Below are 20,929 nucleotides of genomic sequence, written 5' to 3'. Positions count from 1 at the left end.
ACCCCCTCCCCCCCCTTTTTTTTCCTCTGTTGGTCATACAGTGGTTTGTGAGTCAGTTTACATTTTCGTAGATCAGAACCTCGTATTCTGTGAACTCGTGTGACCTGATAGATGAAACCATGCTTCATCACTCCTAAAGTACAGCAATGGGTCAAGAAGTCCTCTGGTGATTGTAGTCAGCGACCACTTACAGTAATTTACATGTTTGGCTGTGTCGCACTTTCAGTTCCTGCACCTGTTATTCGGTGCGGTTTCAGGTTCAGAGCTTTCGGCACCCAACACTTGTGACACACCAGCTTGCCCCAAGTTGATTTTTGAGGGCTATTTGCAATCTGCTGCTGAACGTCTCGGACCACTCCGGATGTCCAGACTGACAGAAGCCTCAGTTTCTTCATGTTTGCGACAGACCTGAATACAACAATTAGCATGTGGTTTTGTACCTGGCTGATTGTTGGCGAAGGCCTTTTGCATTTCCTTATTTGATCTGCTTGGCACATAACCTTTCACAATAGCTATTCAATGTTACAGGGAGAACACCATGGGGCAGATTTATGAGAGAGGTCTAAAACAAAATGTCTGTTGCCCATTAGCAACCAATTTCTTATGCAGAGGTAAATTTTAAGCTTCGACTGGTTGCTATGGGCAACAAAAATAGATTTTCTTAGATAACTTTCATAGGTCTGTATGGTGCTGGCATCAGAGGTGGGCTACTCTTCCATGGTGCTGCACAAGCTTTTTTTTCTGCTGCACTGAAAATATGGTAGGATGCTCCCATTGTTTTCAATGGCGACTCTCGGACAGCTGCTCGATTGTCCCGCTTGACTGTTGTGGGTCCAATCCCCGCGTGGTTCAGCTAGCCAGCTCAAGGTTGACTCAGCCGTACATCCCTCCGAGGTCGGTAAAATGAGTACCCAGCTTGCTGGGGGGGTAATAAATTACCTGAAAGCGCTGCGGAATAAGTTAGCAATATACAAATAAGATTTTATGTATTTTATTTGTGTGGTACATATATGTCTGTGATGGATATTGTATTATTTTTGGTTTAGGCCGGGCTCACACTGATGTATTTGCACTGTGTATTATGTATGCATGATGCGTGGCAAATGGCGCCAATGAACGTACATTGACTTTCATTGTTCCATGCACACTTGCATATTGTTATTGCATGTGTTACACACTTACTAAAGAACCCAGCAGGTTCTATTTTACAGCGTTTGAGCCCTTTTGTTCTCCATAGGTGTGTTCGAAACGCAGTGCATGCACAATTACTGTGCAGGCACATGCGAGGAAGAACTTGACAATAAGCAGGGACACGCAGTGCCCTACACCGGTAAAACGCTGTGATTTTCTTACATTTTTTTTGTTTGTTTTACGCAACATATTACCATTCGGTCGTCTGCCTTATTGTGTGTGTGTGTGTGTGTGTGTGTGTATTTTAATATTATGACTGAATCAAATGTGCCTGCGGGTGGACTACACTCGTCATGCTTCACGGCATGTGCGCACGCAGCGTAGTTCCTCTTCGTTATTCCCACAGATTTTATGTTCTCGAAAGTTTTGTTCTCATTAATCTGGTGTTCGGTAAGTGCCTTTTCGAAAAGTGTCAACAAACCTGCAGAAGGCATGACCTCTCGGAAATTAGAGACGTTCTACACAATTATTAGCAGTATGTTCAGGTTCCCTTGGGACGGAGGACATGAAATTAGCAATTACTGCTCCTTGACTCCTGTATATACACAAGGGATCGCATGTATACTGCATATCCATGATTTTTTTATTCCATCCCTCACCGGCATCCAGTATGTAATATTGCATTTTACTTTCTTTGCAGTGGATTTACTAGGTTTGTCTGCCGCTTGCGATGCCTTGGACCAGCACAACCTCAAGCAGAACGACCAGCTTATGGACATCTTGCAGATTATTAATTGCTTAACCACAATTTATGATCGACTGGAGCAAGAGCACAACAACCTGGTGAACGTGCCCCTCTGCGTGGATATGTGCCTCAACTGGCTCCTGAATGTTTATGACACGTGGGTGATGAACGCAATCCGCAATATATGTATATGGATAAGCATAGAAGCGGGTTAAAGGCAGCATGTTGGCGTTCCCAGCTCAATGTCCACATTAGATCACCACTGTTTAGCTCAGCTTTGTCTTCTCCTTCAGTAATAATCTTTAATATAGTAGCTGATAAGGCTTTCCAAGTCTTATGTTCTTAGTCCAGTGTCACATTTAAACCAAATACCCGTAATACTGTATCTTACAATCCTTTCAATGGTTTGTATAATAGCTGGTGAAATGCATAAATCAGAAATTGCAATATTCGGAATCTGCGAATACTAGGAGACTATAATAAGGATTTTTCTAATGCCCAGTTCAATAAAGTCCTGTGTCTGAAGACGTGATCTATGTGTCAAGTACTTGAATTACATTTGTAGTGAATGCATTATAGGTTTTACTATTGAAATAACTTTGGAGACAGTCGGAGGACTTTCTAGATTATGCTTCAGTATTAGAAGCTGCTTTGTGTGGATAAGGCTTTCCTCTACAGTAAATGGATCTTAGTATTTTATCTGTGATAGTGAGGATTAGAATAGTGCAATTGTTGTAGGGAGAAGAAAACATGGTTACTCAAATCTGGGGTGGGAGAGAATTGGTCTCTTAACCAACAACATGCCAATAAGGTTATAGATTTCCCCCACCCCCCAAATTACTTTAGATCTTTTGCATAGAAGAACGTATCTATGATGCTTGTCTGAATGGATTTTTTTTTTCTGTGTTTTTTTTTTTTCTTTTAGGGGTCGGACTGGAAGAATCCGTGTATTGTCTTTTAAAACTGGTATTATATCCCTATGTAAAGCACATTTGGAAGACAAGTACAGATGTAAGTATAATGTTTCTTGAGAAATTAACATATGTTGAGACATCTATCACGAAATTCTTCAGAGAATATCAAAGCACATCTGAATGCATTTATGGATTGGGCCCAATGGACATCACATGCAGTGTTTTCTTTAACTGAGACACTTATACTTGGTCGTTCTCAAGAGTAGTTTAGGCAGCTGACATTTACACTATTTAACTAAGTATGCATGTTTGTTATATGTGATTGTTCTCAGTAAAAGAAACCAAGTAATTTTGTAGATATGATGCCTTTTAATGGGTAACAAACATACATGGTGTTATAGTGAGCTTTTGTACCTACTCGGGGTTCTTTCTAAGGCATGATGGAATAGATCTGAGGACGCATACATATACATACACATATATATGAAAATGCACAGACATGTGAAAGTTTTATGGTCTCTAAATTTCTGTTAGGGGGTCACCAGGCCAGCGTGTTATCTCTGCTCCAGATTTGCACTGATGCAGAAAGCCCCCTCCGAGGTTCATTCCATTCTTGAGTATCAAAATATAGTTCTAAGCTTGTAGTCACAAATTCTTCGGTGACTTTTTAGTATTTGAAATTGCCTTTTAAGTATAATAGCTTTCATATAATCCATGTTGTGTGCGCAACAAGAAAAGTCCTCGGCCACAGGTAATTCTGTCTTTTTCTCTTTAATTGTGTGGCGATGAGATCTCATCCTCACTATGTTCTGTTTCTCCAACATAAAGGCCACCACAGCACATTTATTGCACAGGATCAGGTACACAACATTAGATGTGAATGTCCTAGGGAGTTTATAGTGCTGTTGTGTGTTGGGGAATTTGTATCTGGTCAGTATATGTGAGCAGGTCTTGCAGTTCTTTACATTACAGGGATAAGTTCCTTTTTGTGTGTCACAGGGCAATACACTTCTGATTTATACAGTCCCTCGGTTTTGAGGTTGCCTGTAACACAGAAGAGGGGGGTCCGGGAATATGGTTTTCAGACGGTCATCCTTGTTTAGGGTATGATAGTTTCTTTGCGGTTTTCCTTAGAACCTCTAGCTGTGAATTGTAGGTCACAACTAGAGGTATACGATTGTTTCTTTCCTTCTCTGTGTATTGGAGTAGTTGATTTCTGGGTATCCTGGTGGCTCTCGTGATTCGTCATCAATTGAGGTGTAATGGTAGCCCTGATTTTAAAAATGCCCTCTTAAGGTGGTATAATTGTTCTTCTCTATCTGTTGAGTTGGAGCAGCTCCTGTTGTATCTGATGGCCTGGCTGTAGACTATGGACTTTTTGATGTGTTTTAGAATGGGAAATGTCCCATCTGAGGTATGTGGGCCGATCAATTGGTTTTCGGTACAGGGATGTCTGTATTGAGTTGTTAGAAATTTTTATGGTGGTGTCCAAAAAGTTGATTTCTGTATACGAGTAGCTGAATGTAAGGTTTATGGTGGGGTAAAATTAATTGAATCTCTCATGAAATTTTATCACTTCTTGTTCGGTGTTGGTTCAGATGATTATGATGTCATCAATGTAGTGAAAGTAGGCCTGGAACAGAAGGTAAGGAAGTCACTTTCCAGTTTTGCAATGAAAAGGTTGACCTGTTCCGTTGCCATTTTACTGCCCATGGTGGTTCTGGTGACTTGCAGGAATATCTTTGCCAAGGGAGAAATAATTGTGAGGATGAATCTTGTGAGTAGTAACACCGATTCTGAGGTGACACTATTAGCCTGAAGGTGTGCCTGGCAGGCAGTCAGTCCATCTTCATGTGGGATGTTGGCATATAAGGATTCCACATCCATGGTGGCTAGGATGGCGCCATCGGGGAGGGGACCTACGGTTGTCAGTTTGTTCAGTAGGTCCGTGGTGTCATGCAAGTAGCTGGTTGTATTTCTCACCTATCCTGAGATTTTTTTCAGTGAGGGTTCAAACACATTAGATTATTGGTCTATCTGCGTTGCCAGATTTGTGTAGTTTGGGAAGCATGTACACCAACCCTGGGGTTGAGGAAGAACCCTGTTCGAAAGCTCGCTATAATGTCCTATATGTTTATTAGCCATTAAAAGGTATCATATCTACAAGATTACTTGGTTTCTCTCGCTGAGAAAATCACATTTTGTTCTACTGGCTAATACTATAATAAACTTTTTTTGTGTTTTTTGTTATATGGCATAGAGATAAGCAACCTCTAGACAACTCCAAAGATAATGATGCTTTAGATTCACCAATAATCATCCAATGTCCGTGGCTAGCTTTGGGGAAACAACTGAATTGTCATGTTTTGAATGATGTGAGATAATTTGGGAATACAAAGAGAAATAGAATGTAAACAAAACGATAACGCTCCGAGTAAAAATTACCATACAAGGAAAAATAACTCCAACTTGCTCGGTTTCACAGGAAAAACCCACTAGAAGGTGGGGACCCCCACTTCACCTAGGTAAACTTTGAGTGTAGTTAATGATCCATTCGATGTCCCCAATCACTAAATGACATCCAACATGGAGGGCACTCATTCTTTCCCAAAATTCCATAGGCCTTGTGGCAGAAATTATCGAACATTAAAAAAAAAAAGACAACCACACAAGAATGAATAGCTATGATGCTATTGGCTAAAGGAAACTGATAAATTGGACTTAGTAGGGGCAGTGCAATAGTTACAGCAGCCCGCCTATCTAGGTGTGCCTTCTAGTAAATCACAACATAGGTTCTCCAAAATCCAAAATATTCTTGAAGCGTTTCTTAAAAAGGCATCAGTAGGTATCCAGAATAACAGGAATTACTGCAACATGTTTTAGAGGTCCTGGCATCCGTCTAAACCGCTTGCCTTCATTTTTGCCAATTTGGGAAAATTGATAACCTTAAATGGAATCTCTTGTTGCTTTCAAAAACTGTAGGCTGTCCAGCTTTTGTGTGATCACTGTAAACCTCTCATTGCGTTCTAAACAAAGGTTCATTTACTGTACTCCAATTAATGTGCAAGACTACACTTCTTGTCCAGTGATTTCAAGTACTCTAAATAAATTGCTGTAGTCCTTCTTTTCCTACTTTATCGCGAAGAAAAGCAGACTTTACGCGGCCCATCCACAATGTGACTGCAGAAGGGCCAGGGATCGGATGGCTTCCATTGACTCTAATGGAAGCCGTCCATGCAGAATCTGCGAAAAAAAACGAAGTATGCTACGATTTTTGTTCTGCTTGCGGAAACCAATTGTGGTGTGTGGTGTTGCAGTGTGCAGGAAGAATCGATTTGCTAAAGCATGCTATGGGTGCTATTTGATGCGGGGCCATGTTGCGGACGCCCACAGCGGATTCCGCAGCAAATATCCGTCCATGAGCAGGAGCTATTGGAGTAGAATAGGGAAGAATGGTTGTCAGTAGAAAGCGCTTTTGACCAACTTATCTAAGGGGTTTACATGTATGTACCTGTGACATATCAGTCATTTTGTAGCTGACTTTTCCTTTAAAAAAATTCTTCATACTGATTAGAGACCACACAAGAGACTATATAGGCTTCTAGGTCAGTGTTTCCCAAACTCCATACCTCATGACCCCCCAATACATCATGATTTAGTTTTATAGAGCAATGTCTGAGGCACTGACAACAATTACATCACCTGTACAATACTATGGAAATCCTGAAAACCTGACCCGTTGGGGTTATGACAACTGATTTTTTTGAGAAACCCTGTTCCAGGTTCATCATTGAAGGGATATTCTGGGCTTTTATAATGGATGACCTATCCTTTGGTCATCCTGCCAGTGCAGTAAGGCTGAACATGGTCATTAGTGGCTCTGGGGAAAGTGAAAGCGCTGGCTTCACTCCGACTGAAATCAATGGGAGCCCTGTGTTTCTATTACACTTTTTTTCTCCTCTTATGGTCAAGAATGGACAATCAGCTGATTGACGGGGGTCCAAAGTGATAGATCTTTGCCTATTCAGAGGATAGGCCATCAGTTGTAAAAACCTGGAACACCCCTTTAATATTGCACACAATGTCACCAACAACCCCAGATTAACTCTTTGGGTAATATATAGCTATATTTGATATAGAAGGTATTTCAAAACTATTTTGTCTTTCTGTGATGTGAAAGACTTCAGAACTATTGAAAATATTGATAATTACAAGTGTAATCTGTATGTTTCAGGATCATTTTTCCACATTCATTTATGTTCAGACAAATTTCAAGTTTGTAAACAAATCGGTAAATCAAAAGTGCCGAACTTGAAAACATGCTGAGGCTTAAGGACAGAAAAGCACCAAAACAACATGGTGTTAATGGAGGGAGCTAGAAACAGCCTCCAGAGGGTGATAAAATGGCAGCACAGAGAAGCACAATAATTTGTCTTTGTCATGCTTGTGGCTTGCTTTGAAATCTTATTGGAAATTGTGCTTAGTAGGAAAGTGTTTATTTATTAAACAGTCTTGCCATTTATAAAAGGGAAAAATGTCTTACGTGGGGCTAATTTGGTCTTGCTTTGAGCAGCTAGGATTTGAGGTATGGGCCCATCAACAAGGACATACAATTCTGCTCCTTTTTTGCTTTTACTTGAAAAAGATAGAAATAGAATTCAAGCTCTTTCACTGGAGTTGGTACCGCACTCCTTGCCATTTGTATTTAGGTAATGAATGAACTAGTGCCACCCCTGTCAGTGGCTTATGTCCAAATTGCAACTCAATTAAATGAATGGCTGAGCTGCAATACAGAGCTGGTTTATCCAGTATTAGACAATCCCTTTAATTGCTAATTATGTAGACAATGTAGGAATCCGGTGACCAACTGTATAAACAATTGCTTATAAAGTACTTCACAATGGTTTTACAGTGCCGAAATACTTGAAATCTGTATCTAGTGCTATCTACCTCTGATTCTGTGTTTTAGAAGATCTTAGTAGACCTTTTAGATCTTCTTATGTATTATGGGTGTATTGGGAGTTTTATGAAGTGCATGTGGGTAGACTTTTCTTGAGGGTAGATAGTAATGTTGAAGAAAAGTTACAGAAAACGCCAGCCAATACTTTCGAAGAGATGAACCTGATCACAGAATCCCTCTAAGTAACATGAAATCTGGACCTGGAAGCTTGTTGCCCACGTAGGCTGAGCTCTTAGCCCCGGGAGTGGGCTGTGTCAGCCTTTTCCAGCCCACCGCATGAAGACTTGATGGCTCGTCTTTGCCTGTGTATAGGAAAAGGGCTGTCAGTCTTCATGCTATTTAGTTAAACACCATGCCCTTCCACCAAGAAAATATTTAAGATGTTACTCGGTGAGACTAGCAATAATTAAAAAAAAAAAAAAAACGCTGTGGTGACTTCATTAGGTAAGGACTGCCTCAATGTGGAAATGGTGATCAACTGAATACGATGTCTTAAAGTGACTTGTGATTGGTTTGATTACATGAATCTTATGATGACACAATTGAATTTGCAGATCTTTTCAAGCAAGTGGCAAGCTCTACTGGATTTTGTGACCAACGAAGACTGGGTCTTCTTCTCCATGACGCTATTCAGATACCACGGCAGCTGGGTGAAGTGGCCTCCTTTGGTGGAAGTAATATAGAACCCAGTGTCAGGAGCTGCTTTCAGTATGTAAGTATTTTCTTTTTTACTTACATTTCTCTCCCGGTGAGTTTATTTGCATTTATATGTGAAATTGGCTACAAGAAATAGATACACTTTTCTACAAGGGGTTTGCTCCTAGAATTTCTCATTATGGGTCACTAATCTCTGTCTTGGCACAGCATTTTGAATGTTTTGTTTTTTCCTTGCCTTTTTTGTTTAATTTTTCTTTCTACATAACAAACATGGCTCGAAACAGCAGGGATCCAGCAAACTTAAGCTCCTTAAAGATAACAGGGATTTAAAGATTTGTTTTTGATGACTAAAGAATATCTGTAGAACTGCACAGTCTTGATTAAGGTTGTATGTTTGGAGTTTTTGTCTAAATAACTTCAGGATTTTTCTTGGAAGAAAAAAAACTTGTAAAAGCAATATAAGGAGGTTTAATTCTGCACCTTATCTTCCATAATTCCTCTTTGTGTGGAATGAACGTTTCCACTAAGCGCATGTATAAAATTTGAATTGCATGTTCACTGTTATATTCCTATTGCCTTGAGCTCTTCTCACAGTATCCGTAGGCTAAAGCAATTTTGCATCGTATTTCTGTATGGTATTTTGACTTTACACGAGGGCAAATGAGGAGGCTTCTGGAAAGGACAAGTCTATGCAGATAGTTTATGGTGGTGACCTGTTCCCTTTAAAATATTGTCTTTCCTTAATCTGCTAAGTTCATAGGCAGGTTCACAGGAGTTCGGCGATGTAGATTTTATACACACTTGGGTCTCCTTTCCTTTATTCTAACCTGTGAAAGTCTGCATGGCTGGACTCGTGTCTGCAGCTATGCACTCGTACTCTAGAGAACAGTTTGTGTCTGCAGACACAGGGGACTCAAGAGAAATGAGTCTGCTGGCGCCATCTTTCAGGTGACGGTGCAAGAACAGGGAGCCGGGGGAGTAGAAAAAACACCCCAGGATGACTCGGAACCTACCTAGTCTGTGCGCACCATAACTTAGTTATGGTGATGTCTGCTTCCCTTTTAAGCCTTGGAAGCAACTTTAGATGAACGTGTTTTTTTGGATTACTTACCCATTGGTAGTCTTGCAGTATTACATATGCTAAAGTGAAAAGCTCAACAGAAAATGACGTATTGTATAATTCAAGTTTTTGTTAAACATATAAGGAATTTTTGGTGATTTTTTATTTTATTTTTTCATTTATTTTTAAAAGCAGTTTTAAAATCCTGCAGTTTTCACACTGACACTAAACGCCTATTTACACGTAATTATCGCTTAAAATTTGTTCAAATGATCGAAAGTTGTGGTGGGAATACCGTCCGATAAACTTGATGGATGCACAAAAGGACTGGTTCTTCTATGATCCACACTGTGTGGAGAGCAGCATATGCAAGTGACATGCTTCTCAATAAATAAAGAAGATTTTCTTAATGTGGAATGTGAATAGATTATCTCTACGGAGGATCATCTGCACACCTGGACATCCAGACAGGCTATCTTGGGACCTATAGGGAGGCGGTTTCACCTCATAAACACCAGGGGAACCTTCCCCTATCGAGTGAGTACCCGCATTTTCCACCTTTTTGTTCTCTTATTCTGAGCGCACAGCGAGAATACTCCTAATTATTCAAATGATCGAAAGTGAGTTATGGTTTTGCTTGTAAAGATGAGCGTTTAAAGAGAACTATTATCGCTAGAAATGGACATGGCACCTAGGCATCTCAGTTGTTCGTTGTGTTGCTTGGTAGCATTTACATATAAAGATAAGTGGACCATAGTTTGATAGGAGGGTATTGGTGAAGGGAAAAAAAAAATCAAGTGTGGATCGGGCTTTGAAAGTAGGTCTAATTAGGTAGGCGTGCATATTTGTGTTTAAAAAAAAAAAAAAAACAGTTTTGTAAATTGACATTTTGAAAGAATCTCTAGTTGTCAAGTTTGTAGTCACTGAAAAAAAAATAATGGCTGATATAGGCGTTCTCTGCATGGGCATTGGGGGGAAGAATGCTATAAAAAAAAAAAAAAAAAGTTTTGTGAATTGACCCCTAAAAGAATCTCTAGATGTCAAGTTCACGAATCTTCTTTTTTTTTGTCAAAAGTAGCGAAATCTGCTAGCACCCAAAGATAAATCCTCGGTGTAGATACCGTGACCTTTGCATGCAAAGTAAAAGATGGTGAATGTATTTTCGATCCTCTGTGTAGCTGCTGCGGTGCGCGTCTTAACAGCCGATGATTTACCAGCCAATGTTCGAGCTTTTAGGAGGGCGAGTAAAAAGGATTGCTTTGTTTGCTTGACAGCCACTTGCTCTGCCTTTTTTTATTTTAAGGCAAGAAAGTAGGCCCCGCCAAACGGTACCCATTCCCCACAAATCACTGAACGATTGTCATTCAAACCAAGCGAAAAGCGAACCGCCAAGTGATGGGTTTTATACGGACTTAAAGTCAGCGATGAACTAATCTTGAATGAAAAATGCACGACTGCTTGTTTACACATAACTATTATCGCTGACTTCCGATAATCTAAACAAATTTTGAGCGATAACACTGCTCAACAAATCAAAAAAAACATTCTGTATCTGGTTTGGAAACAGGTTGGATTAAGTAATTTTAGGGTGCTGAGTTCAGTGGAAGAATCAGATTCTATCTATCACGTCACATTTCTGAGATGCATAGCAGTATTACATAGACAATAATACAGTATTACCATAGATATTGTCTGGTTTTAAATACAAAAAAAACCACTCAGAACTTTTTTTTTTTTTTTTTTTTTTTTTTGAATGAAACAAAAAATACTGATATGTGGAGGTAAAAATGAAGAGATGTGCTTCATGCAGATTACAACAAACACTAAACAGCAGTACAGATGGGCTCATGTTGGTAACCTTCCTGCTCAACGACATTGTTCTGCCATCTAGTGACCATTTTTAGAACTTCATCCACTGCGTGTTACATTCAAATAAAGAGTTTAGTTTAGTCACTGATTTAATTTTATGTAAATCACCAGAAAATAAGCACAACACAAAACCTTTTTTTTTTTTAAATTGAAACAATCTAAATTACATAAAAACCTTACAGGATACATCAAATCTAATGGTAAATTCGGATTCTACACCCAAAAATCCATAAGAATTGATATCGCACACCAGATACAAAAATGCTGTTGAGCAATATAATCGTGACGTGTAAATGGGCCTTAAGCCTAATAGTCTGGTGCATCTGGTGTTTTTGTAAAGAGAAGTTTTCAGCAGTCATCTCCTTAACATCACAGGCAGGATTACAATGAAAAGTGGCACCTGTAGATAGATAACAAAATGATCCGTCATTCCTAATAGGTTCTAATCACAGCTTGTCTTCTCCTCTTCACTGTACAATGACCTCTGCACAGGTTGCAGAATATGTCTAGAACCCTCCTCTATGGAAATCCCTGGGTCCTCTTCTGTTCTTTGTGTAAATGGCCCGTGAGTTCTTCTGTAAAGCATCTCTAAATCCTGCTTAGGCCTCCTGCCCATGGACGGAGTGCGATACACCCGCCATGGGAATCTAGCGGGGATAAACAAAGTCTTCGCTGGCGATTGTGGAAACGCGCTTTTTACCGTGTTTCTCTCCGGTCTCCAGTAATACTATATTAATGGAGACCTCCCGCCGCGGAAAAACGCGGTGAAATAGAACATGCCGCGTTTTTTTTTTTCCATAGCATAAATCCGCAGCAGAATCTTGCATGTAAGGGCTGAGCCATTAGGTTCAATAGAACCAAATAGCTGTGGTTCTTCAAGGCTTGTAGCACCGTATCGGCTGCGGATGTTACCTCGGTTCAGTATCATGTACATTGATTATTCTGTGTGTTGAACACTGGATTAGTGCAGCAGGTGAACAGCACTCATTTCCTTTTTTTTTCTCCATTAATAATTCTGTGTACAATAATTCCTGTGCCGTGCGTGGGCTGAGATATACTGACAGACCTCACGCTGGAGCCTCGTCACACCGAGCACTCCGGAATACTGAGTAGCATTCTAGCATTGTGCCCAGGCCTTAGCTGAAGGGGATACCAGTTGTGTGCTACAAGACAAATCTCTCTCATTCTAGGACTATAATCCAGGCTCCACTTTTACCAGTGACCCAGGGCAAGCTGTTTTATCTTGCCATGCCTCGGTTTCCTGAGGTATAATTGGGTGAGAAGTAATAACTGTAATAAGAGCATTGCTTCATCCAAACCCCTTCTCATTGCCACGCTGAGTAAATGTTTGCTTGCATTATATTTTTACACTGTTGCAGCTCCTATGTGAACTCTGTAATTCTTAATTTCCTCTGCAATGCTCCAAACTAAAAACTGAACACTTGGTGTCGGGGTTCTGCACTCCATGGCTTACGGCTGAACGGGGTAGGTGGGAGCAGAGAGGCACCCTCTGATCAGCTTAATTTCAGAGGGCACTTCTAATAAAGAGAGAATGCTTGTCCAAAGCAAGTAACTTGAGTAGACGCGCTTGACTGACTTCTGATTTCTTACTTATCTGCAGAGCACGCCAACAGAAGTGCTGGTGGGCATGTCACTGGTTCATATCCTGTAGCAAATCTGTACTTTGAGGTATGGAAACTGAAAGGGATCCAACCTTTTCATCCATATCTTTCCTGTACCTGTTGCTCAGTATTGGGCAGATACTACATTCGAACTCTTGCTGAATTAGTTACTATATGGCAGTGTATTACAGTATGGGGAATACAGTTGAAGTTTAGCTGTTAAAGGGCTACACCAACAAAAACGCATTTTTCCAACCCTGCACCCTCTCACCTGACTTGAACCTCTCTAGATTTCTCCTATGTATATTCCACTCATTATCATGCAGTGCTGATGCTTGGAAAACACCTTGATTTCTTAGATTTCTCCCTGCTTCCTTTTCCTCTGTGTTCGGAATCCTAGGATGCATCAGCACAGCATCACATGACCAGCTAGAGCCAATACGATCTCTCCTTCCTGAGAGGACACTGTAAATACCATTAACCTCTAGAAATTGTGATAGGAGTGGGACCTTCTCAGTTAAGAGCTTGTGGGGTACAGGCCATATAAAATCACATACATTATGCTGGCTGAAAAAATGACTTTTTGAGGGATCACAAAGCCAAGAAAATGTCAGTCGCAATGAGAGATGACCTAACCCACCTGAGAGGGACTCCAGGAATAATCAGATAGAAGGAATAACTGACCAAGGAGATACTGGCTAGTTTATATATACTGGGGACTAGTTACATAATGAATGGAAAAACAAACCAAAAAGTGGCCCTTTAAGGCCTCCTGCCCACAGCCGCGTCAGGTTCCAAGTGCAAAATCTCGCAGCGGAATCCGAGATCCATCGTAAGCATCTCGTCTGGCGTGCATGACGCGCTGGGCTGTGACACAATTTCCCACCATACTTCCGCAGTGCTTACAGCGGAAGTATCGCAGGACGGACAGCTTCCATTGACTGCAATAGAAGCCCTCCGTGCGATCTTAGAACATGCTGCGATTCTCCCTCACGAGTGGAAAATTGCTTTTGATTTCTGCTCGTGGGCAGGGGAGAATCGTTTACCATTGCTGGTCTACGGATGGACATTGCTGTGGAATTTGCGGCGGGTGTCTAGCTGTGAATTTCGCAGCAATAATCTGTTCGTGGGCATTCGGCCTAAATTGTATGAACCTCTGCAGATTGGGGATAAACCACACACCGTTTTCAAGAAGAAGCAATCTACATTTTTGCATTCTTGTGAGCAGTGACTTAGTCTTGTGCGTGATAAAGTTGCCCAGTTTATATGTACATCTAGTTGCTGATTGTTTAATAATTTGTTTTGAAGGCATTTTTAATTTTCAGTTATTGTCTTAAAGCCATCGAAGGAAAACCTTTTCTAAAATCCACACTATGACTCAAAAGTCCAATTGGAATCGTACAGGGAAGGTAAATCTGTTTGAAAAGAATCTATTTACCCTGAGACTTGGCTCATCTCCCTCTTAGTGGAGCTGTCACTGGACATTATGTAGTTTTCTTTTGTTTTCATTGATGGAGACAATGTTTTCTATTAGTAAACCACCCTGGCCTGTTTCAATTTCCCATTAGGGAAGAATACTCCGAGCGGATCAGTTTGTGAATCCACCCCATACACTACAGCAGGTTTCCACTTTTCCTCTATACTCCAGAGAAAGAGATTGCAGTATGAGAGACTTCATTAAATGTGGCCTTCTCATTGCACATTGTCGCTTGTAATGTAGATTGCATGTTTACTGCTGACATCCCATTCCCAGATACATAAATACGCTGTCAGGCTTTGCAATGAAGCCTTTCCTAATGTTTCTGCCACTGAGTGGAGTGATACATTTTCTATTGGCCTATATAATAGGTTATGCTGGAAAACATATGTGAAGTTAGATAGACCCACAGGAAAGATTGCAGCGTTTGTCAGGATAGATTTGTGTAGTTTTTTTGGCTTTACTTTGACCTATGTGGCAGCTAGGATGCAAGATTTCCTTAAAGGGCTATTTCTCGTACACACCTTTTTCTATCACCGCACCCCCCACCACCACCACCACCACCACCTGATTGGGTTTGACTCTCATATTGCAGTAAATTCAATGCCGATCCTTATCAGACACCATCTTGATTCTCAGATTCCTCACTGCTTTATCTCTTCTATGGTATGCTAGCTTTCCCATAATGCATCACACAGAATCACATAACCAACTAGAGCTTGTACCATCGCTACCTATAGGGAGGACAGTGTTAACACTACTCTGTATATTCACCTAAATAAGCTACAAAGCATAAGTATACAGTTAAAAGAATGAGCTGTGATCTCCTCAATTATAATTGTGTGGCAGGAGCTTCTAATCACCAGTAAGGTCTCTTTCACACGGGCAAGAAAATCGTGTGAGGCTTGTGTGCTGCGAGACGCGCAAACATGAATCCCATTCTTTTGATTGAAGTCATATACACAAATAATTTTTTCCTGCCTGGGAAATGTGGGAAAATTTGCTACAATGTGTGAAAAATTGTGGCATGTTCTATTTTTTTGCGTTCCTCAGAATGCATCACCCACAATTTCAATGGGACCTTGAATGCCTCGTATGGCCTCTATCATTTTTTATTTATTTATTTTTTACTTCCCTTGAATATAAGCCGAGGGGGGCTTTTTCAGCACATTTTTTTTGTGCTGAAAAACTTGGCCTACACGAGTATATGCGGTAATAAAAAAAAGTACTTCATTGGAGTGGCCCTTTAACTTCTTAAGGATTAGGCTGTTTTGTACCTTAAGAACCATACCCTTTTATGGATTTTACCCATATGGTGGTTTTGCTGCAATATTTATTTTTTCACTTTTAGCTACCAAAATTTATTTTTGCTGCCTTTTTTTTTTTTTCTTTCCCCATGACGTAAGGCTATTTTTTTTTTTTGTTTGTTTCACTGACTTTTTCTGTTTTCTTAGGGTGATTACGAAATCTGGAGTGGGATTCCGCCTCTAGTTTCCACAGCAAATACTGCCCATAGCATGCTATGCAAAAGTGATTCTTCATACACATGAGCGGAAACCAATTGTGGTTTCCGCTCGCAGATGAAAAATCACAGCCTGCTCCATTTTTGCGTGGGTGGCTTCCATTGAAGTCAATGGAGGCTGTCTGATCCATGGCCCTTCCGCAGATGACATTGCAGAAAGCTCGCGGATTCTGCGTCATCGCTAGGCGATGACAAGAGAAAAGGAAGTGTTTAAAAAATATCTGTACTGCGCGTGTCCGAAGGCTCAGATGAAGATTCAAGAAGGCAGGCACGACAGGGCTGCTGCCGGCAGGGCCAGTTCCACTGTGGGATTCCGCATGCGGTATCCGGCCCTGCCGTGTGCATACGCCCTTTAATTTTATTGAAGGTAAAAGGTTATTTTTTTCATTTATCTTTTTTTTTTTGCTTTTTTTTCCCCCCTTAAATTGTTACTAAAAGTATGGGAATTGGTTCCTCGTTTTGTTTCTGATGTTTTGATATACAATCTGAGTGGTTTGGGATTACAGGGTGCATGCAGCGACTGTTTTTGGTTGGCATCAGCTTTGGGTTATTTTCTTTTTTATGTATATTTTTTACCATAGATGTCCCCCATGATGTCATATAAGACCTCTGCTTGATTGCTGAATCAGAGGCTTTAATCCCGCACCGTATTTCTGCTATTGGTCAGGATTAAAGCCCAGGACCGAGCGCTGTAAATGTACAGTGCTTAGTCTTTAAGGAGGGTACGGAATATATTTTATGACTCAAAATTGGCTGTTTTTATAATTCATAATTTTATTTCAGTTGTCTCATCATAACCTAAAACATGACGTTTGTTTAGAAAGCAAGTGTTGGCATAGAAGGGTAGCAATTTGGACTAGAAATGGGAAATGTGCTGTTAAATATCTTCATTGTGCCTGCAGATTTGCAGCAGTGTCATCTCTGTTGAAGCAATATGAGTATTGGAGAAATTTGTACTTTTAGTAGACTTTCTTTGTGTCGTGCTAGATAATGTGAAAGCCTAGACCGGGCTCACACGGGCCGATTTGTATTGTGGATTCCATGACCGCCGTCCACGTGGGCAATCCGCGGTAAAACAGGGGCATTGAAAGGCATGCATTTTCGCTTTTTTATTCACACTCATGGATACGAATTTCTTATACCGCGAGCAGAAGAAAAATTGCAGCATGCTCTATTTTGCCACAGAATCCGTGCAGACATGGAGGCCGTCCGACCCGTAGCCCATACGCATTAACATTGACCTATTCTCAGGGTATGTAATCAATAATTAATCAGGTCCAGATCACCCCTCGGTCCGCTGATTCCTGGTGCCGCTGTCAGTATACACAGCACTGCGTAGTGAAGTGGCCTGTGTTGGTACTACAGGCACAGTTGCATTGAGTTCTACGGGAGCTGTGCATGCAGTACCAAAGTGGTCTGCTGCAATGTTGTCAGCAAGATTGGCTTCAAGCGTCTACCACATTGACAGTGGTGTTGGGAATCCACTAATTGGTAGGGATCCTGAGTAGTAGACCCTTACTGATCATCTATTGACCTATCTGGAGGATGGATAGATAAAAAAATAAAATAAAAGGGTTGTCTGTGACTTATGGATTTTTTTAAGTTCAGGTTCTTTGTAGTTGAAGGATATCCTGTTGAGACTGTGAGGTTGGGGAAGAGTTGATGTCCCTAATGAGCTTTGGGCTGTTTATGATTTTTTTTGTTGTTTGTTTAGAAATGGAGGAAATTGGCAATGCTGGATGGCAACATTATAGCGCTGCCACAGCTTACATACTTAAAGGAGATGTCCCGAGGCAGCAAGTGGGTCTATACACTTCTGTATGGCCATAATAATGCACTTTGTAATATACATTGTGCATTAATTATGAGCCATACAGAAGTTATAAAAAGTTTTTTACTTACCTGCTCCGTTGCTAGCGTCCTCGTTCCCATGGAGCCGACTAATTTTTGGCCTCCGATGGCCAAATTAGCCGCGCTTGCGCAGTCCGGGTCTTCAGCAGTCTTCTATGGAGCCGCTCGTGCCAGAGAGCGGCTCCGTGTAGCTCCGCCCCGTCACGTGCCGATTCCAGCCAATCAGGAGGCTGGAATCGGCAGTGGACCGCACAGAAGAGCTGCGGTCCACGAAGACAGAGGATCCCGGCGGCCATCTTCAGCAGGTGAGTATGAAGACGCCGGACCGCCGGGATTCAGGTAAGCGCTGTGCGGGTGGTTTTTTTAACCCCTGCATCGGGGTTGTCTCGCGCCGAACGGGGGGGGGGGGGGTTTAAAAAAAAAAAAACCCGTTTCGGCGCGGGACATCTCCTTTAACATAAATTTAGCAAAACCTAACAAGTGGTGACCAATTGGCTGTATTATAAAATGCTGGCATGGCACAAACACGGTGTGTAGTTTGTGTGCAGACAAATCCAACTCTGCTGTAGTCTCGCCACGGTCAGTCATCTGATGGAAACTTTGGAATGGTAACATGTAGAAAGCCTCAAGCTCTATAAACTGCAGTTCATGGAAAGTACACACGTGCGCCCCGCAGCTACGACATGTGTTGCAGTACTGATTAAAACCAGTTCTATGGCTGGTCATTTCTTTGGGTAGTGTTTGGCCGGCTACATACGAATGAGGCAGAATCCGGCACTTACCCCGCTCGGTGACCCAGTGTAACTTCTTTATGTACCGTCTATGACTGCAAATGCTCACGATTGGTCACGCGCAGTACAGTTTTTATTATATTATAAAAAATAGTTTTTTCCTGCTCCCTTGCTAGGTGATGACACAAATGCCCGTGGCCTATCTGCAGTGTCAATTGTGGATGGCACGCTGGTCAGATGGCTTCCATTGACTTCGATGGTAGCAGTTTGTATAGATTTCACACAAAAATAGAGCATGCTGCAATTTTGAATCCCGGAAATCACAGTCGTTATCCGCTCACCTGAGCGGACATGCCAATGTTCTACTTTTTTAATAAATGCAGAAAACCGCGTATCGTCCACGCAGGCGATTATTGCGGATTCCGCAATTGAAACCCAGTCGCGTAAATCCAGCTTTTTGGCCATACATGCTGTTTTTAAAAGGCTTTTTGTAGATAAATACATAATTTTTGTTACATTGCGACTAGCGCCTCTCATTTCTCCATCCCACTTGCTGTTCTACTGTGTGCATTGTTCCAAAGAAAGAAGTTGTGAAATGAATTAGCGCCATTTAATATATTCCGTAACTGAATGAGGGCGTGCGTGTATAGAACTTTTTGATCTTTATACCAAGCTGCTGTAATTCTCAACACCGTCACGTTTGGCTTATTGGCACTATCTTGCCTTTTTCTATGAATAACTCCTTGCTGACTGAAAGGAACAATAAGATGGAAAGAAACTGTCAAGCATTGATTTTTATGTGCATTTTTCCCCCCTAAGTCTATTTATAAGGATAAATAATGAAAACTGGAAAGCAGCCTCTCTTTATTTTCCTATTGGGAATATAGGACAATCCGGAACATGCTGATTGCAGTATTGTATAGTGCAGCTGAATGAGAAAAGCTCCTGTTTGTTTGTTTGGCGTATTGCGCGGTCCCTTGACAGATCATGTTAGCCCTTGGAGAACAGTAATGCTCTCTGCTCAACCCCCAACTCTTTGCAAAGCGGCACTGTAAATGTCATCAAAACAGCTCTACCTCTGCTTCCACTTCACTCGGGGTTTATGTGCCCTGTTTGTATGGCAGAACAAACGAATGTGACCAGTTTTCAAAAGCAAATATAGGCAGCAGATTTTTCAGCTAGGTGTTTGCCCGCAGGGAAATGAAAAGCTGAAAGCAAACCTCTGCTCTGCGTAAGGAACAATTACTTTAAGGTTACCAGGCTGCAATGGCAATGCCCGCTTTACAGATTTCATACTCTGCATAGGGAACTGGTTTATCCAGCAGAGATGAGATTTACTTTTTCGGTGCAGTCAGAGAATATGAATTGCATTCTCCATTTAAGAGAGGTATTGGTTTTGTTAGCCGGCCTGTGCACGCACCACAGAGCCGACACTGAAATATGGGTTTGTGTAGCATTTGCTCTGAATGACTCTTTGAATTTAGCGAGCCTGTCTTTAGGTATCTAGATCCTTATTTTGCACACTTGCTCCACTCCAGCGCATGAGGAAATCCCGGTATTGTTTTTTATTTTATACAAATGGCTACACTTGTATGCAACGTTTGTAACTTACTTTGGTTGACTTATCTTGCACTTGTTGCTAATTGAAATCAATGAAGTCATGACAATTTCGACAATTAAATCTCGCAATAGGGCGTACAAAAATTTCTAAAAACGGCATTGTATAAGTGGTTATGCATAGATGTTAAACCACATTTGCACTATTTGGCAATTGTTGGTAATTTACAAAAAAAAATGCTGCGTGTGAATACAGCCAAACACAGACCTTAGGGCTCAATATACGTCATGTCTGGGATGCACATTCAGGCTGTATACCTGGAAAAACTACTATAATATATGCTGCATTAGGGGGTGGCTTTTATTTGGTAACTATTGTCGAATAGTAGCTCGGTACAGCTAATGTGCAGTTATTCTGTGTAATTGCTGCCGCCAAGCAAGAATCCTCTTACTAGTCACCTTTTTTTAGGTCCCCTAAATGTAGCTGCCGCTTTATTAGCGTCTGATGTAAACTGGTAATTATTTCTTTCAACGACTAGCCAAAAAGTTTGCATGGAAGCGTGTGCTTGTTCAGCATGCTCCTCCCACTGAATGCTAATTGGCTCCTGTTCATAATATTTTGCACTTTTACTTAACGCTCATTGGTTCCTAATAATGTGAATATGTGCAGTCCTTGTGTACCTTTTGAAAGAACACTTGCTGCTACTGTCTCTGGCAGGGTTAGCTCTTCTAAAATGCACTTGTAGCTGCAGTCTTTTGGTCTCTTGCTGCTGTGGTCTCCTGCAGATGGGATCGTTCTCTCAAAGACTGCTTGCACGTATTCATTGGACTCG

The 20,929-nt window shown here is 41.2% G+C and overlaps 1 protein-coding gene across 2 annotated transcripts in view; it reads left to right on the top strand.

The window, feature by feature from the left end:
- DMD (dystrophin) overlaps window positions 1–20,929 on the top strand; it is a 2,524,637-nt gene that overhangs the window by 2,430,227 nt on the left and 73,481 nt on the right. For both annotated transcript variants that reach the window (XM_066577956.1, XM_066577963.1), the window contains 3 exons: window positions 1,832–2,033; window positions 2,802–2,887; window positions 8,305–8,462. In XM_066577956.1, the coding sequence (XP_066434053.1) occupies window positions 1,832–2,033; window positions 2,802–2,887; window positions 8,305–8,462 (446 nt within the window). The remainder of the gene's footprint in view (window positions 1–1,831; window positions 2,034–2,801; window positions 2,888–8,304; window positions 8,463–20,929) is intronic.

This window comes from Eleutherodactylus coqui, chromosome 1 (assembly GCF_035609145.1).
Source record: "Eleutherodactylus coqui strain aEleCoq1 chromosome 1, aEleCoq1.hap1, whole genome shotgun sequence".
Lineage (NCBI taxonomy): Eukaryota > Metazoa > Chordata > Amphibia > Anura > Eleutherodactylidae > Eleutherodactylus > Eleutherodactylus coqui.
This window is presented reverse-complemented; position numbering and strand designations above follow the sequence as displayed.